Genomic DNA, 19656 nt, shown 5'->3' with positions numbered 1-19656 from the left:
CAAAGTCCTTCCTGCAGCATGTCTCAGCCCAGCTCTACAACCTTTCCAGAAAACCCTGCAAATGTGATATTTATTTGGATCTAGGATTTTAGAGCTGCTTTTTCTAATTGGTTAATTGGGCAAAGCTGAGGACAGGTGAAAAAAGCCTGTGAGTGGGATCTTCATTAATTCTTTCTGGTTTGTTACCCTGTGAGCTGTGCCTAGTTTACCAAAAAGCCTCTAAAAAAAAAAAACAAACCAAAAAACCTCAAAAACCTAGACTCATCTCACCATACATGAGCAACAAACTCATAACTGTGTCTTGTAACTGCACAGGCACGACAATATTTAAACACATTCTTTAAAGAATATTGCGCACAGTATACAAAAGTACACATTGCAACTACAAAATTCTGGAATTTATGGGGTGACATGAGAAAAAAAAATTAAAAATTTCTTGGTATGTCTCACCAAGAAATATCAGCAGAAAAGCAGACGCTGACCACTCTTACATGCTGCTACTGAGGCAAGTGCCTTTACAGCAGTTCTTTGATTAAATTACTGTCAAAACTTCTCTAGGTTATGTAAGAGCTTCATATCCATTTTTTTCCTATGCACAAAAACCCCAACCAAATAAACAAAAAAACCCCAACCTGAAATCCTGAGCGACATAGATTTTAGGTTTTGCTAATCTTTTTCATCTGGTTGGATTAATAGAGAGTATACATAGTAGCCATAGTGAAGCTGAGATGGGAACCACTTAAGCAAATTGGATGTAGACAGGTCCACAGGACCACATGGGATACTGGGAACTGGCCAATGTAACTGAGAAAACGCTATCATTTTTAACTGGTCATGGTGATCAGGGGAAGCTCCTAATCTCTGTAAAAGGGCAAACATTACACATATCTTTAAGAAGGGCGAGAAGGAAGATGTGGGGAAATTCAGACTGGCCAGCCCGACCTGCTTCCCACCATCCCTGGGAAAACTATAAAGGAAACACCTGCAAAAGCCTTGTCTAGGCACATGGAGGACAAGAACTCGATTGGGAATAGCCACCAGTTTGCCTCATCAACCTGGTTACTTTTGGTGACGGTGTAACTCAGTGGAAGAGAGCCGTGGATGGTGTTAACCTTGACTTTAGCAAGACTATCAAAACAGTCATCCATGGTATTTTTGTAAACCAAACAGTGAGATATAGGTGCCCTAGGAGTTAGAAGGAAAGCCTGGAAGTACAGGGTTTCTTTACTCTTAAAAGGAGAAGTTGGGATCTTATAGCTGACTCGACTATGCCACGCTTTTCTCAGAGGGATAAGATGATGGGTAGCAGAAAGAAGTTGCAAGAAGGGAGATTCTGACAAGATATTAGGAAAAGGCTTTTCACAGTGAGGGCAGTCAAACATTTGAACAGGGGCCAAAGAGTCTGCAAAATCACCATCCTTTGAAGTATTCAAATCACCATCGGAAAGGACCCTAAGCAAAGGGGCCACCGCTGATCAAAAGTGGCTTGACTCTGCTCAGGGGTTTGGCTCAGCCCCAGTCTCTGACTGACAGATGACTACGACAGGTTCCTTCCAACCAAAATTATCTATAATTCTATTGTGAATGATGAATGCTGTTTTCTAGAGATTAAATTTACTGCCTAATTCAAATTCAGTAAGTAAAGACATTGAATTTCAGCTTAACATGAACTCTCCTAACAAGGATCAGTGCATTGCTCCTATTAACGCAAAGCCTCCAAACAGCTGGTGAGAAGACAAGGTCTCCAGTGCTGTAAATAGTCAGCTAACAAATGACTGCATTTGTCTCTCAGAAGTGCTCACCGTGCTACTATCTTAGCGATCATCATGCTGAAACAGCATGGTGCTTGGAGAAGACCTGCATACTGATGAAGGCAGCTGATTAGAGTTAAAAATGGGCAAGGCAGGGGTGAGCGGGGGAAAGCATTCAGAAGACCCTGCAATTACACAGAAGACGTACCAAACAATGATCAATATAACCCGTTGTATAGCAGAGCTTTTGAATTTCTCATTCAGTCCCAGCTCTCATTAAGCAGCATTTCTGAATAATGCTTTCTGCCTTTCCCAGTTGGTTTAAAGTTGCTGCCCCACATTCTGGAAGATAATGAGTTGATTGTACTATTTTCACCTCTCAGGGCGACTACAGCTCTATGATACACCTGGACATTTTAAGCTCTTTGAAAAACTGTCTGAAACAGAGTAAGAGTATACCTTAGCAGCAAAAGCTATTGCAGAGATTGCTGTAAAAACATGAGACCTACCCTTTGCTTTCTGTGCTGGTCTCCTAAAGAATATAAATTCAAGCTTTCAGACCGTATCCTCAAGATACTCAGTGGCTAAGACAGCACATCTAAAACACTGCCTAAAGGTCTGTGATCAAACCTTTTTTTTTTTTTCTTTTTTTTTTTCTTTTCTCATCTTGCACAATGGAACTTTTTGGAACAAAACCAATTCCAAGTATTACAGGAGACGTAGGTTCCTTAGGATTAGGTCCATAATGTTACTGAAATATTACTCGGTCTGCAGACTTTCACAGACTCCCTTATCATTTACCCCAAATCCTAGACAAATTTCTCTGACTTTGTCCTCTCTCACATAAATGAGAGCCAAAACATATACATCAAAAAAACCCTAGCATGACATCACACACTCCTACACCAAATGCACTGGGTTTATGCCATTTCCTGCTGTGAATATCAATGGCTATATGCAGTGCATATGCAAATTGTAGCACTAAGTCTTGCCTTTGGGAAATATGGATAGGGTTGCATGCAAATTTTATCAATATATTACTCAGTGAAGAGGTCACATCAGGGGAGATATAGAAGCAGTTTGTGCCATTTTATGGATGTGGATTTTGTGCATTTTTATGGATATATAATTGTTGCTCCCAAAGCATCAAAGCATCTTCCTGTATGGCCCCACATTAATTACTGCTTTCCCTCAGGGTTCTGTATTGATTGTGTGCCCCTTCCAGTTCTCTTACTTCCTTTTCACCTTGAGCTGTTACATCTTCATATAATTAAAAGTAAAAGAAAGTCATTAATAAGACAGACATCTGAGTTAGTGAAGCTTATTTAAAATTTCTTCAGCAGTATATTTGGGAAAATAGTGGCAAACTGGTTAAACTGTTGCTACATCACTGCACTGCACTTTCCACTCATTTCAATGGCTATTGCCCATGAAAGTTTCTTACTAGAACAGAAACTGGTGCTGTAACTATTCTGGAGAAAAAGAAAATCAAATGTTCACTTAATTATTCTGGGAAATAAGACAGATTTTTTTTTTCATTTTTTTAAAAAATGTATTTCTGCAGTTACTCTGAATTTATCCATGCACACAAGTCCACTAGTCCTCAGTAAATCCATCAGAGAAAGCATACTATTTAATTACTCTAGTTCTAATGCTGCTCTAGCAGACATACATTGTTCTGGATTTGGACCTGGTGCAACTCTACCTTTCTAGAGTTCAGAAAGTGATAGGAGAATGTAATTCAAATAACATTCATGTTTAAGCCCTGAAGGTACATAGGAGTACACAACAGTAGTTTTTGGAGAATTTCTTAATTAATATTCTATTTATGATGTTATGCTGGCTCTATTTATAACAAAATTGTAATATATTTTGGGTTTTTAATATGATTTTTAAATATTATTCATGAAAAAACAATGAAATATGCACTTTACAGCATTCATATGCCCAGAGGAAAATGACCTCACTGGATCTCATTGCCAAAGTCATGTCAGCACCTCTTGGTATATTTAGTGGCAATCTTAAAGGGTGTCTTAAACTTCCGTGTTGCAAAACACAAATGATGTTTGTGGGTCACTGGATAATGTTTTTTCTTTTCTGCACATAAACTGATACTTGAGTGTGTTCAGAAGGGTACATTTGATTCCTTTTGATTCCTATAAATCAAAAAAATTTCTCAATGTAAAATAGCTTGTCTACTTTTCCAAAAGCCCAGTGGCTTTTCCTTTAATAACTATTAAGTTGTTTGTAGAACAGAATACCTTTATTTATAACTCCAGCTGGTTCAATATTTACACATCTTTTTAAAGGCCTAAAGAGTTGAGACAAGAAGCTGACAGCAAGTGTCTCTAAACTTCCCAGTTTCTTACTGAAAGCTGCATAATAAAGATAAGGAAAAGGTCATCTTGCCAAGGATATAGAATAAAGAATAGCACTTGGAAAGGCAAAAGCCTACTTTAAACAAAATTCAAGTAACATAAATATATACCAAAGATGAAAAAAAGGAAAACTTTACTTCATACATATCTGTTAAAAACTTTACTGCTTCACACTAATGAACAATAATGTTTTACAGTCTTTGTTATGGGAAGCTCTAATAGATTTGCAAAGTACACTGTATTTGTAAGTGGAAGTGATCACATATCACAAATACTGCTTACTTTTGAAAAGGAGTTCTTCTTGTAGAGATGGCCCTGATACAAAATCACTGATCTCCCCAATTTCATTGCAATCTAACTGCCTTTGTAACTTCTACTTTACTGCAGCCTCTACTTCCCTGCAGTAATCTTTGATTTCCAAAATAAATTGTACAAGGAGAATGCTCCTTCAGGACCATTGGGCCCCAAAACCTGATTGAGCCCACTCACTTTTCAAATTCTATTATTATCGTTTTCTGCAATTAAAAAAAAATGTTGAGATTATGACTGAAATCAACACCTTACACAATGTTTCTGCCTCTGCTTTGCTAAAGAAAATGAATGGAAACCATGCCCTATAACTTACATGCCCAACCTCCTCAGAGCCTCTTTAAAATATTGAGTTCCTTATACCAAAGAAGTGATCTCGTCTGCCTGTCATTACTACCATACCGTTCTAAACAATCAGTGCAAAATGGAAACTGCCTCTCACAATATGCAGGGGCAAAAATAGAAGCCCTTTTCCTCAGTACAAGACAGACATGGACCTGTTGACATGGGTCCAGAGGAGGACCACTAAAATCAGAGGGATGGAAAAGCTTTCCTGTGAGGACAAGCTGAGAGCACTGGGGTTGTTTAGCCTGGAAAAGAGAAGGCTCTAGGGAGATGGTATTGTGACCTTTCAATAATTAAAGGGGGCTTATAACAAACGGAACAGACTTTCTAATAGAGCATGTAATGATAGGATGAGAGGTAATGATTTTAAACTAAAGGAAGGTAGATTCAGACTAGATACAAGGAAGAAACTTGTATGATGAGGGTGGTGAAACACTGGCACAGGTTGTACAGAGGGGTGGTAGATGCCCCATCCTTGGAAACATTCAAGGTCAGATTGGACAGGGCTCTGAGCAACCTGATTTAATCGAAGGTGTCCCTGCTCATTGCAGAGGGTGTGGGTTAAATGACCTTTAACAGTTCCTTTCAAGCCAAACCATTGTATGATTATATGATTCCACTGAGAACAGAGGGAATGAGAAGAAATGCTATGCAACATGCTTATACAAAATTCCCCCAGCTCTGATGGTGGGCACCTAATGAGAACGGGACCCATGTTTGCAAAGCAGACATCAGAACAGTGATCCAGGTAAGGAGAAAGCTGAGCTTCAGGCGCTATTCAGTCCAGGGGTCTCATGCTCCATCATTTCTCTTGAAATTAGGCCACCATGCAACTAGAAATTCAAGATCCACGATGCCCAAAGCACAGCATGCAGAGCTAAAGTGAGACACTGAGATGGAAGTAGTATGCTCTGAAGCTCTGGATCCTGCCCACAGGGAACAACATTCTGCAGCTGCTCCCTTCCAGAGGACAGCCCATGTCATCTGAGCAGTCAAATTCCCTCTAATCTGTTCTCCTTTTGCAATCTGATTAATCCACTCTTGTACCTGAAAAAATAAGAGTGTGCTCCCATGGGATGCCTGGAGCTACGTGGACATAATCCCTCTAAGGCTCAGTGCTTTCTTACTTGATGGTCAAATGCTGTTCTCAGTATTTTACTGTGCAAAAGGTCACCGTCTTAAAAATCAGTTTAGTTGTAGTCCTAAACAGGCTTATCATTTCAGTCTTTTCTGTGGACTAAGGCAAAGCTTAGCTAATCACTCTAAGAAAGCTGAGTTTGTAGACCAAGTAGGATAGTTACTCTTTTTTTATTTTTTTTTCTGGGTTTAATAGTCTTGGAAAGTAAGCAAATTGGATGGTGCTTTGAAGCGTAGGTGAGATTTAGGCATTTGCTGTCCAAGGCAGGTGCATTGCCTTCTATGCAATGAATCCTTATTCACTTCAGACTCAAATTTAGTTTGATAGACATTATAGAACAATAAAACTTCAGTGAAAACTGGCATAACCTATTAGATTACCTAACAATACATGCAGGTTGTCAAGCTCTGTGAAGAAAAGCAAAGGCACTGCACTTTTTTTCTCCTGTCAGCTGCAGTTTCAATATGTATTGTTGTTCGCAGGAAGAACTGACGCTCAAGTACAGAGCGATGAAACGGCAGGCAGGCAAACCTCTGAAGCAAAGCTGAGGACTACAAGTTGCCAAATAGCAAACAACACTATACAGTAGCCAGTTCCACCTGGAAATGTGGGAAATTGATGAAAGACTATAGTTTCTGTATCTAATTCTTCTTCTCCTTCCCTTTTAAAGAGAGAAATGCCCTACTGTAAAGATGAGAAATAACTTTTAATCTAAACCCGAAAGAAATACTAAGAAAATATATCTAACTGGGAAGAGCAGCCTGTCAGCAAATGGCATGTGCAAATCTGATGTACAGAAAGGCCCAGTCAATCAAACAGAGAAAAATTTCAATGTATGTGCTTTTTAGTTATCCTGATAGCATAATTACTTCCATGCATTTGTATGTTCAGTTTAAACAATTCTGGAAAAAATCTCATGGTCATGGATTTGCTACTCAAGGCAAGATTCCCACAAGCAAGCCTTGTTCAAAGACAATCTTAGAGATCCATGCATATGTATTTTGGTTTACATTAATTTAACTTTTAACCTATCTACTTTGTGAAATAAAATGTTGGGAAAATGGAATTTATTAATTTTAATGAACATGGGACATGTACAGTGTCATTATTCGTAACATTTACAGACACATCTAAACACTTCTGCTTGAAAACAACCAGATATGTATTTTGATACTTTCAATTTGTAACTATGTGTAACACAATAATTTAACAATTTCTATTCACAGCATGCCAATACTGCTGAAACACCTACATTTAGCTAGTCAACCAAAATTCCTGCTAATTGTAACAATTGAGCATGAAATTTGTTGGCAATTTTGTTCAACACAAATCATATATTTCTATCCAAACGATTTCTACACTCATCTGATTATGCAGTACATGTGCCAAATAAATTTTGTGAAGTGGAAAGATACATTTTTATCAAAAAAAACCTGAACAAAATCAGGTTTTCAAAACTAAATGTGAATTCACAGATCCTACAGATTATAAGCTAATAAGCAGGGGCTTTACTCTCTTATTAGTATGAAATATTGAGACATCAGCCTGCATGTAGACAAATCTCTTATATCTCACATTTAAGGTGTTCTTGCAATGTCTGTTTGCCCATGAGGGTAAATTGACTCAATCTAAATAAACAAGAAAACAAGAGAATATGGAGATTAAAAATGTGTTTTCTGTAAATGTAGAGACTGTGTATGTTCCAGAACCAACCTACAACTTTTTAAAACCTTAAGTAAAGGACTCTGTTATAACATCAACAAGTTTTGGTGTGTTAGTACATACTTTAGTAATAAATACACACACAAAACATTTTATCTTTATGAAAAAATGATGTGGTCTATTTCAGGCAGCATCTCTCAGACTATTTTTAGATTTATCATATGCTGAAGGAGAAAACTAATACTTGGCAATCTTGAAATATTCTTAACTGCATTCTGTGCAAGGAATCAAACATTTATACACTTTACATTTAATAGAGTTAGTATACAAACACACATCAAAAATCATAGCTGTGACCAGTATGCATGAGCAACTAGATTAGGTATTTGTTCTGAATCACAGGCTCAGAACATTCACACATTGCTAGACATAAATTTAAAAGAAGCAACAAAAATATTATGCAAATGTAAACATATTTAATTGGGCAGAGCTACACTGCTGTATATGACCACTGAATGATGAATTAAATAGTGTGAAATCTAAAATTCCTATTTTGTGAAAAACAGTTCATTATATGAGGAAGGAGTTATTAGGAGTTATTGCAAACCAAATATTTTCAGGTAAACACTTTAATGGCAGAACTACCAAAAGTAAATTTTGCATATGATAAAACATCCCTCACCCATTGTATCACAAAAGGATAGCCAAGGCGAATCAATCATTTACAAAGAACAATATATATATATATATATATATATATATTTGAATATATATATATTTGAAGGCAGAATTTAAAATAAAGTGAGTCAATAATTTAGGAGAAAGTTTTCCAGGTTAACAGGTTTGAGGGATTGGGCAAAGAATGCAGTGAGCCATCAAGGTCAAAGCGTAGCAGAAGAAAACAGAGTTCTTGAGGCACTGGATGGCAAATTTAGCAAGATCTTTGAGAAATACAGAAAAACAGAAAATGTGATCTAATGTAGATTCTTCTCTTCAGTGTCAGGTATATCCCCTGACTATGTTTCTCTGACAGCTAGTATTGTGGGATGCGTGGATTTTGAAAGACTGTATAAAAGGTAACACACTCATTATGAAAAAAAAAAATTACATCATGAATACAGATTTAAGAGAGAATACTAAAGCTATTACAGAGCGGACTGGAGATCACGTTAGGCAGATGTACAGTCATGGAGAGACTGGGGGTCAGAGATGACTTAACAGTTTCTGATCTTGCAAGAAAACTGAGGACATAAATCAATGAAGATAACAGCAAAACCATTGGGTCAGAAATATTCAGTAACAGAAAAATAATAGTGTAATGTAGGTAATTAAAGGTGCTCAAACAACAGAAATGGAAAATTTTCAGAGAGTACACAGAAGAAAAAGCTAGGCAGCAAGGCGAATAATAACAAAGACAGAGCTGAAAGGAGAGAAGGTAATGCACCTATGGGTACATGGCACCTGAGAAATTTTTGTCTAACCTGTTCTAAAAAGCTTCCAATAAAAGAAATTCCATCACCTCCCCAGGCAATTGCTTCCAGTGATTCAGGATTATTATGAGAAGTTTTTCCTGATATCCAGCCTAAACCTCTTCTACCACAATTTAAGTCCATTACACCTTTGCTGCCGACAGTGCATGCAAAGAAAAGATCCTTACCCTCCTGATTGCTGCTAACCTTTTGCATATTTCAAGGTTATTCTTTTGACTCCTTTCAATAGTTTATTCCAATTTCCTTGACTTTTCCTTGTAGCTATATTTTCTAAGTCTCTGATTGCTCACATTGTTCTCATCTAGATTCTCTTTCCTCTGGTCCTCCTTGAGCCACAGTGCCACAGAGCAGCCACAGCATTTAGCGAAGCTCTTTCCAATGCCAAGCAGAGCTTGGCTTACAGACATAACATATAGACAATATGGATAATCCAAACTTGGAATCAGCATGAGGTAACCCCCCCCAAAAAAAAAAAAAATGACCAAACAAAACTTTGCTAGGAAAGAAAAATATTAGTTAGGAAAATTACAGTTAAACTCAGGGATGAGAGTTCTAAACCCACCAATTCATCACATGCACATCCAAATCCTTCTAAGGGCAGGTTACAAAAAACCAATGCAACCTTTGTTTCTGACTGACACTGAAAAGAACAAATATGGTAGGTGTCTCTATGTTTCTGCTCCCTTGAGTTCAGCTAAAGTTTTTGCAGCCACTGGAATCATTCGTAAAAAACTGTAACTTGTTCTGTGTGGTCACGGGTGAGCTGGCTCACAGGTTGTATCCTACACTTGGCATTACACCTCCCTCAGCACTGAGCACGACAAGGAGAGAAACATGGATTAGCCAGTGAAACTATCCTCCCCCATCCAGGAAAATGGTTTACCCACAAGATAGTGTGGGATAATGTCTAGTGATCCCAGTGTAACAATAAAGAATGATCAGATTTGATCATATTTGAAACAAAATTCATAATAAATATTTAATGTAATATACTAATATCTTGTTTGAAGTTCCCAGTGTTCAGCTCCCCAATAAGCTTGCACAAGCAACAATTGCAACTTTGTAAATTATATAGCATGACTTTTAAGCAAGAAGTAGAAGTATAATGGTCTTTGATAGCTCCTGTTGCCAAATATGTATTGTCTTTATGGTCACTGGAAATGAGATGACCATTCTAGGGACAATTTCATCATTTTCTTAAATAAATTCTCACTTTCTTACAAGGGGAGTGAAGTTATCCTCTGATACTGAGACTAAAATTAGGAACTAAGAATATCAAGGAGCAATGTGATGACCCATAACGAATAGTTGGGAAGAGTCTGTTCCTTGATATTAGACATTATGTCATCAAAACAATGCAGGTGTAATGCCGATGAAGCATACAACTATTTTAATTTTTTTAAAATAAAATAACGAAGTGTGCTTAGGTTGCAGTTTGAAAAATCACTTACTGAATTATTCAACATAAACAAGAAAATGAACCCAACTTAACTAGATTTATTTGTAAAGCAAGATAAAAAGTCCTGACATCTTATTGGCAGGAGAAACCAGCAACACAGCTTATTAGTATAAACGTCAACTACTTAAAGCCCACAGACCTCTGGTACAGCATTTTAATGCGTTTTAATAAGTCACTCTGATTTCCAATGGCCATTCCCAGTATAATGCTAGCTACTGGTGTAGATGCATACCTTCCAATTCTTACCCAAATAAATGAGAAATAATAGCCAGTCTTTGCATCACACTTACCAGAGGTGCCTGAAATTCAAAACTCACTTAATGTACCGTAAATATTACTTACTGCTCACTAGAGAAACAAAGCTAGATTTTACTTGAAATTCAAAATCCTTGAGATCATCTTACCTTGTCAGAAGTAGAGAACAATCTAGCACGTGTGATAATTTTACAGGAAATGCAGTGACTTGATGGGAAAATGATTGAAAGATTTACTTTTCTGCAGAAATAATTATTAAAGAACATCTCTTTGGACAAAAAAAAAAAAAAAAAGAAAAAGCATCCAAGTAATACTGTAAACATATCAAATGGATGATCATAAAAGCAGATCTGCACTTGATCCTTATGCACGCAATAACACGTGTGTCTTCACTCCAGAAGATGTAGCATGGTAGATGCTGGTGTGCAGAGACTTAGCATGGCCATACACCAGTTTACAGTAGTGCTGACCTTATCTCACAGGCCTAAAGAAAGTATGTGTGCCTGTTTCCAAAATAAAGTAAAATCATGGCCTCTGAATGAACCAGAGAATACTCAAGTTAGGCAAAGCAGGACAGAAAAACATTTTTACTACTTTTCAAGCATGCAGATTAACTAAAATGACTGTCAGCAGCACAGTGGAAGTGACTCTTCAAAAGTGATTTATATTTTTGGGAAAAAAAGAAGTTGCCTAAAGAAGGCTTGGAATATGAAGATAGCCTAAATGATTTAGCTTTTGGGAATACTGAGCAACAAAAAGCAACCAGGTCTGGAAATAGCTTAGATGTCTAGAAAAGACAAATTAAAGGAATAAAAAATGTTTTAACACCGAGGGCATTGAGTGTCAAGAAGTGTTGTATCTATTGATCTGTGATGCTACTTTAATTTTTTATGATTCTGGTGGTTGTATCACAAAACATCACAATATTCTCAAACTCTCTGGACAAGGTGCTTCTGGTGTTTTCTTACTCTGATCCTTAACAGGCTGTGCTATGTGAAACTGCTGAAAAGGGGACTTTGGGAATTCTTTCTCTGCTTTAGCTGTCCCTGGGACACTGGCCACTTCACTGTAACCCCCCTTGACTGATTCCCTCTTGGGATCCAGAGGTTCAATGACCTCCAGATTTCTTTTCCCCTCCTCTACTGGAGTAACTTTAGGCTGCTCTTGTTCTTCCCAAGAGCAAGGATGAAGAGCGAGGGGTGGCCTGCCTCCAGCCTCACCTTCCCTGGTGAAGGGTCTAGAGAACAAGTCTTATGAAGGGCAGCTGAGGAACTGGGGTTGTTTAGTCTGGAGAAAAGGAGCCTCAGAGAGGACCTTATCGCTCTCTACAACTACCTGAAATGAGGTTGTAGACAGGTGGGGTAGATCTCCCAAGTAGCAAATGATAACACAAGAGAAAATAGGCTCAAGTTGCACCAGGGGAGGTTTAGTTTGGCTATTAGGGAGAATTCCTTCTCTGAAAGGGTGGCCAAGCATTGGAACAGGCTGTCCAGGGAGGTGGTGGAATCACCACCCTTGGAAGTGTTCAAAAAAACTGTAGATGTGGTGCTTAGAGGCATGGTTCAGTGATGGACTTGGCAGTCCTGGGTTAACAGTTGTACTTGACCCTAAAGGTCTTTTCCAGCCCAACATATTCTATGATTCCCTTGTGAGAGTTCATGCAGATTTCATCACTTTCGAGTAGGGAAATGGCGATCGTAATGGAAGCAGATAAAGGTTAGGGTTGGCATGTGTCAAATAAGATAATTGTGCACAAGATTAGTATTGTGAGTACCATGCCACAGCAAGAGCAGGTATTGCTTCATAGATTTAGAATTGGATACTACCATGCCATCAATATCATTAGCAAGATAGCGGTTGATGTGATACCAAGAGGGAAGGAGGGCAAGGGAAAAGCTAAATTTGATGTCTTCTGTACTAAGTTTAAACTGACAATAAGATATTTAAGAGTTGATACAAGGCTAAAATGACAGAATGGATGACAAGATGAGACTTGTTGTGATTCAGTTACACAGAAAAGCAGCCTGAGGAGGTAAAGATTGATGAATAATATGGTTTAAATTGGGAAGAGCAAAGGCTATTGCCAATGCCTGAAAACCCACTCAGATGACAGGAAACAGGAGGACTATGATGCAGATTAAAGTTTTCCGAAGGAGTTCATATCAAGATACTGTCATTTTGTTGGCAAAACATTAAGAAAGATAGACCGGCTGGTAAAGACTCCAAAGCAGAGAGAGGCCAAAATAACAGAGATTCAGCTCTGTAATTCAGATTTTGTAATTTTTTCAGGGGTTTATTTTAATCTGCTGCAAATTGTTGCTAACTGAAAATACACCCAAATATTATCAGTTGTACTATAAGTACCTATACTAGGCAACCATTTTAAGTACAGCATCCACACGCATTATTTTTTTGAGCTATGCTTTCCAAACACTGGGGAAAAAGTGCCTTACAATTGCAAACTAAAACTCTACTGTGCAACAGTTGCTCTGGATATTTACAAATAAATGCAAATAATAAAATAAAAGCTAATCAAATGGCATAGTGGAATTACCACGTAGATATTCATGTGTATACTGACATGTACCAAACCATCAGTATTAATACAGAACCCCAGCTGTACAAAACCACCATCGTGTAAGCCAGGTGACATTGAAGAGCAGCCTTACCATGCAGCTGAACAGGAGACTTGCCGTAATGTCTGGAACAGCTCAATGACGTTATACTGTGCCCGAAGGACTCATGGATTAATACGTCATTGGAAGTGTGGAAGTTATTACAATGTCAATAAAAGTCCAACAATGTCCAAAGTATCAATAAGTAACATACAATGGCAATAAAAGTATGAGGTGAGGGAATGCAATGAACAACCATTAAAACTGGAAACCCTGGTATATCACTGCAAGATCTTCACAATGCCAGTGGAACATTCGGAAGAGAACTACTGTATATTCCTCACTTTTACCAAAACTTTAAAAGATTCCAATGGGCATCAGATAACACAGAATTATTGAAATTGCTTATTGATTCTAATACAACAAAATTACATCATAGCCTTCACACTATCCTATTGTTTAAGCATTGCATCCTGGAAATGCACGTGTGATCCAAATTCCCTTCGTATGAGAGAAAGCTGAGAACGAAGAACAGAATGGCAACAAGGACTTTTAGCGTCCTCTTGCAAACTGAGGATAGACTGGGAATAGAAGCTTAATATAGCTCCTTCTTACAGAATATACATCAAAGGAAAATCAGCACCCTGAATCACATTCATTTCAACCTCAGTGCAATGCTTTGTTTTGATATAGATCAGTATACTGTAATTCCAAGGAAATTTTGAATGGACTTCATTCTGTATGTAACTATGTATTAATTAGGAAAAAACCCACTATGGATACTGAATACTAAACAATTATTAGAAAATGCCATGCTAGGTAGAAAAAGCTAATAAAAACCCGTAAAATATAATTAAAATATTTTAGCATCTACCTATTTTAGTGCTAAATTAAAGATATCAGAAAAGAAAATGTGGCAATTAACTTGTGATGTTTACTTCTACTCTAAAGTTTAATTAAATAATCAGTATGTTCAGAATTAGAGTTTGGCTGCCTCAGCTCCCACTCATTGCCTCCCTCTGAAAAGATGACAGAGAGAATGGTCCTAGACACCAGTGCAAAACCAAGGAAATCACATTAAAAAAACCCCAAAACTTTTAACTACAGTGTAGTTTATCCTCAGCCTGAGGGGCTGAAGAGGTCTTCTGTTCCAAGAAAAAAGGAGACAGAAATGTGGTGATATTGGTGAAGTAAGTGTTCTAGTATTTGGTCAGAAAACAACAAAGCTTCTTCAAAGAGATTCGGCATTTTTATTCACTATCTATTCCAAGTATTTAAATTATGCCAGCAAGAACAATTGTGATGGCTTCCCGTACAGTAGCAGGACTGAGCGCCTCAATTCGATAAGTACTCAAGAGCTGATTCTTTTTCTTTCTGCTATGAATCTGTTTTTCACATTGCTCACTTCTCCATGAACCTTAGAGATTTGATAGAGTGTATTTAATCTTCCATTGAAAGAGGCTATTGAGAAAAGTAAGAGAAGCTTTGAATTTGAGAGAAATTGGCAGCAATGAAAAGAAAAGTACAATCTCGAAAGATTTCAGAGCTATCACACCTCATTCCCAGGTCCCACCATAAATAAGATAAAGTAATAACTGTAAACACAATATTGTAAATAAAAGTAAAGGAATAGAGGATTACAATCTACCAAAAGCCCAACCCAGATTAGATATTCATTATTATCCACATATTGTAATTCTCCCTCTATTTTCAGGTGAAACTTCCAGAAGCCATTTCATGCGTTATTACACTATCCCAATATCACATTGCCTTGCATATTACTATTTCTTTTCCAAGGTACTGTAATTACAATAAAAAATGCAGTAATGCAGCCATTAGCTACAAACAAAAATATGCAGTATATTCAGTGTTCTTTAAAACTGTACATATAAAACACAACACTGAAATTCAACTCACGGCTGCTTTTATTATTTATTTATTTGTTGTAATTGCTGTTAATTAAGATAGATGTTAACTAGGGGGCACTGTGTACTTGAAGGACTGAGCAGGTTTGCTCCCTCCCCTTCATGCCTGTGTCTCGCATTCCTTCAGCTCACATCCATCATGAAAGGACTGCCAGGTGAGCTGACTGTCACTCCAGCACAGGCTAATAGATTCTCCAGTGGCTTTTGTTACAGCTCATGTCACGCTATTAAAACTCTGAGCCTTGAAAACGGCACCGCATACATAGCTGAGGCTTGTCAACTCCAGGTAATCAGACGCTGCTTGGTTTCAGAAGCAGATGCAGATGAGACTAGCAATATAAATATGCAAATCACAATGGTCCCTTGTCAGCACCACTGTTCCTACCTCTAATGGCCCTCGTAGAAAGTCTGTTTGCTCAGCTCCTACTTCCAGTGCTACATCGACAGAAGCAAAGGGGCGGCTGGCCATCTGCTGTCGCTCCCGCATAAGTTGCTGATGAGGAAAAAATGATGTTTTAACAAAACATTAAAAAATGCACCAGATATTAGTCTGCCCTACTATACCTCCCATTAAAACATAAGAATGCAAATAGCATGCAAATAAATAGCCATACTTGAAATATTAAAGGGAGAAAGTTATATTAAATTATCATCATCTATATTTACTCGAGAACTGAGCCTGGATCGCTTATGTTGTCTACAAATGGTCTTGCAGTTTGAACTCTTGATGAAATCGCCAAATGAAAGCTTCCCTAACTGACTGTTCGCTCTAAATAACTTTGCTATTTGTGCAAGTTGCAAGCAAATATGGGAAACGGTTGGTAAAAATAGTTGAGGTTTAATTCCACTGATAATGCATACATTAGAACACTTGCCAAGAACAAGTCCACTTGGCCTTCCAATTTTCATACTTCACTACTAAGCCAGATGGAGTTAATAGTGTCAGGACTCATAATTTTATGCAGGATGTTTACTGCAGTTACTCATATATGGAGAATGATGTCTCAGGATTGGGAAGCCTGCATCAGTGTATTTGAATACCATCAGCTATGCTCACAGAGCTTGTATAATCCCTTCCAATCATACCAGTGTGCTCACAAGTTCCAAGCAAAACCACAAAGCTAACTCATATTTCTTCCTCAATCTGTAATTATGATGCTTATTAAACCACGGTGAATAAAAAAGATGACCAGCACTAGATATTACAGATCTTACTTCACTGGTTCAGTGCAACTAATAAAAGCATTATTAAATATTTAAAGTGAATGAGTTGTGCAATTAAAGTTGTATGCTCCTTCAACTGAGCAGGATGTCACAGCATCTTGAAGAGACAAAATGCTTGTGAAAATGTTTTATTAGAAAAGATCTGAGTTTCATTTTCTTAGCATTTTTCTCCTTATTTTACCTCTGGAATGCTTAAAATGTTAGAAAAAGGTATTTGAATGTAAATGACACTAGCATTGTGATGTACTGTTTGTAAAAGCCTTTGAAATAATAAAAGGTATGCAAGCAAATATTTGCTGGCAGCTTGCTAATAAACACTTGATTTAAAAGTCTGTTACAAATTTTGCAATACTTCTCATGCATTTCATCTTGACTTCCATTTTAAGATTGTCTGTAGAAATCTAAAGAAGAGCTCATAACATTACAAGCAGAAGAGCACGGTAGTCTCCTAACGCATACTCGGTACATTCCTAAGGCCGCCTTGTTATCAGCGTGCAGTGCATTTGCCAGTAAGCACCTGCGCAAACGGGCTTCCAGTGTATCATGCCAAGAGACGTCTGTGGGTGAAACTGGATGATTTATATTCAGAATAAATAAAAGCCTAGCATGAATATCTAAATGGTTAAAAATTATGGGTTTAACTCTTCATTTAAAAATGAAACTGGTCGTCTCTGTATACTGAGTTACATCAGTGCTGATTTTTACAGCCAGAAAGCACTGTGACGCCCCAGCCTTACCAACAACTTGACAAGGCTACAAAAATTTAAAGTACAAAATACTGAGTCACTACATGCTAAAATTACCGTATCTAGCTCTTTTTTTCTTCCTAAAATAACAAAAATTAAAGAAAACAATGTTATTACAGTGGTCCTGCCATATGGAACTCATTACAGTATTGTAGCTATTGGCAAATTCTTACTTACTCTTTAATGGGAAACCCAACATTGTTTTAAACAAACAGAATTGCTTGGGGAAAGTATTTAAATGAACAGAACAACGCTCCAAATGCACAAACAATTATTTAAAAGATTTACTTAACACAGACTATAAAGGAATGTATATTTGATATGCTCTCTGTTTTTTAAAGCCAGCAGTTTTCTTCACCTCTGCTCTTGTTTATCCGTTGGGTGAAACCTTCTCATTCAGTGACACAAGTTTGTCACTGCAATTTTGATACTCTCTCATTTGAGAAGACTGCTACAAAGATTCTTAATTAGCTCTGGAAAGAAGAATGGAAACTCTAAAATGTCCGGCTGCCCATGAAGCGCTGCTGAGTTTGGCATCTAAGCACTTGCACATCAAAGAGAAGTGCTCTATTCAAAATACTGCTTCTTTCTGCTCAGCACTTTAAAGCTCCCTGTAAGGGGCAGAACAGGAAAAATGAGATGCAATGAGGAGAAATACAGGAAGATATGGTGTTCAAAATCAGTTTTGTGGCTGGAAAAGATCTCTAACTCCTACCATCTGCAACCGCCCGTGTATCAAGACTTGGACAAAGGCAAAGTTTCAGTTACAGAAACTCTTGTGAGTCAGATTATGGCAGGGCAGGTGGCATCCAGGTGTGTCACCCTGGGCTTCACTCACACCGTTTTCATGTAGCCCCTATGGGTGGGGGGAAATTCCCACAATTCAGCCATAGGCCAAGAAACAGGGAAAATCTCCGAACATGGACATTATGAGAAGAGGGAAGAAACTCTTCCTTACATTTTTCTTAGCAGTAAAAGAGATTTAAAAAAACACTGATATTTCATCATAGCTGAAGCAGAATAAACATGGGATAGCGGTAAGTGGAACTACACTGGAATTAGTTATGTACTCATATTAAAAAAAAAAGGCTTTTACAAATCATACGAACAAAAAAATAAATACATACTTCAGTAATCAGGGATATTGGAGACAAATAATAGATTGATATTATCAACATGTAATATCTGAATATTTTATCACACATTTATTTTATATTTAGAATTAAGCACATGCCTAAATATTCACCAAAAACTACGGGAAATTCAAATCATTACTTTCTCAGCATAAGACTGAGAAATTAAATGAACGTTTATCTGACTGAGCAGACGAACCGATTTCAAGGTTTACCATAATTTTAAATCTCATTAAGTACAAGGGTATTGGCAAGATTAATTGTTTAGGTATCTCTATTGTTTTGCAGGAAATTCTAAGTATTAATTTATACCCTTATATTAAAGAGTTTTTCTTGTATAGAATTATAATTGCTATCAGTGAAAAACTGTAAGATGGTAAGATACTATAAATTAGTTCAATTTCTCACTCAAAACCTATAGAATTTGAAAACATTTCTTAAAAAAAACATTTTGACATAATTAGTCCCTTGTCATGGAAATACACATTTCACCTGATTCTTCATGGACATGGACACATCTTGGCCAAGATGATGTTAATTTTGTTTTGGCATGCTAGTTAAATGAGTACCTTTGAATGAGGATCTGCTTCCCCACCTAAAATTATATCACAGGAAAGTATTTGCCTGGGTATACAATTAAATTTTACATTGATCAAAAAAATTCTCATGGGGGATACTTCTCCTCTGATCAGTGCAGTTTGGAGTGAATTAAAATGTTTTATGGCATCTTGTATAAACTTCTATAAGAAAATGTGTTTGTTGCAAAGTTCTTATATAAGTAGAAATGTTTCACTAGTTTTTCATTTGGTTGATAATATTTAGCCTTAATTTCAAAATATTTTAACACCCATATTGTAATCATGTACAATAAAGCACTCAATGCAAAGTACATATTACAATGATTTAATATTAACAGAATACAATATTTCAGCAATTCAAGGCTGACATGTTTCAAATCTTTTCTATTTTAGGAAATGTTACCATTTTACTTCTTTTTCCTGCTTAGAAGACTTCTTTTCTTTTTTCTTCTCTTTTTTTTTTTTTTTTCTTTTTTAATAACTTGGTCTCTCATGTGGAATAGGATAGTGTTTTAAACTTTCTCTATGCTCTTCTCTTCACCTTTCAGCATAACTGTCCTAGAAAAGCCATAATTGAAGAAAACCCAATAACATACATGCCATGTTAGGAACTAGGACAGGTGTACTTCCTCTTTGCTATACACTAAC

General features: G+C 37.1%; 1 protein-coding gene across 2 annotated transcripts in view; it reads right to left on the bottom strand.

Annotated features, from left to right (window-relative positions):
- Positions 1-19656, bottom strand: part of ATRNL1 (attractin like 1) — a 524489-nt gene that overhangs the window by 115093 nt on the left and 389740 nt on the right. The window contains exon 27 of one of the 2 annotated variants that reach the window (XM_055791872.1): positions 15713-15820. The exons of the other annotated variant lie outside the window; for it this stretch is intronic. Within the exon in view, the coding sequence (XP_055647847.1) occupies positions 15713-15820 (108 nt within the window). The remainder of the gene's footprint in view (positions 1-15712; positions 15821-19656) is intronic. 2 annotated transcript variants of the gene reach the window in all.

The sequence above is a fragment of the Falco peregrinus genome, chromosome 1 (genome assembly GCF_023634155.1).
Source record: "Falco peregrinus isolate bFalPer1 chromosome 1, bFalPer1.pri, whole genome shotgun sequence".
NCBI lineage: Eukaryota > Metazoa > Chordata > Aves > Falconiformes > Falconidae > Falco > Falco peregrinus.
The sequence above is the reverse complement of the archived record's forward strand: the minus strand, read 5'-3'. Positions and strand labels throughout refer to the sequence as shown.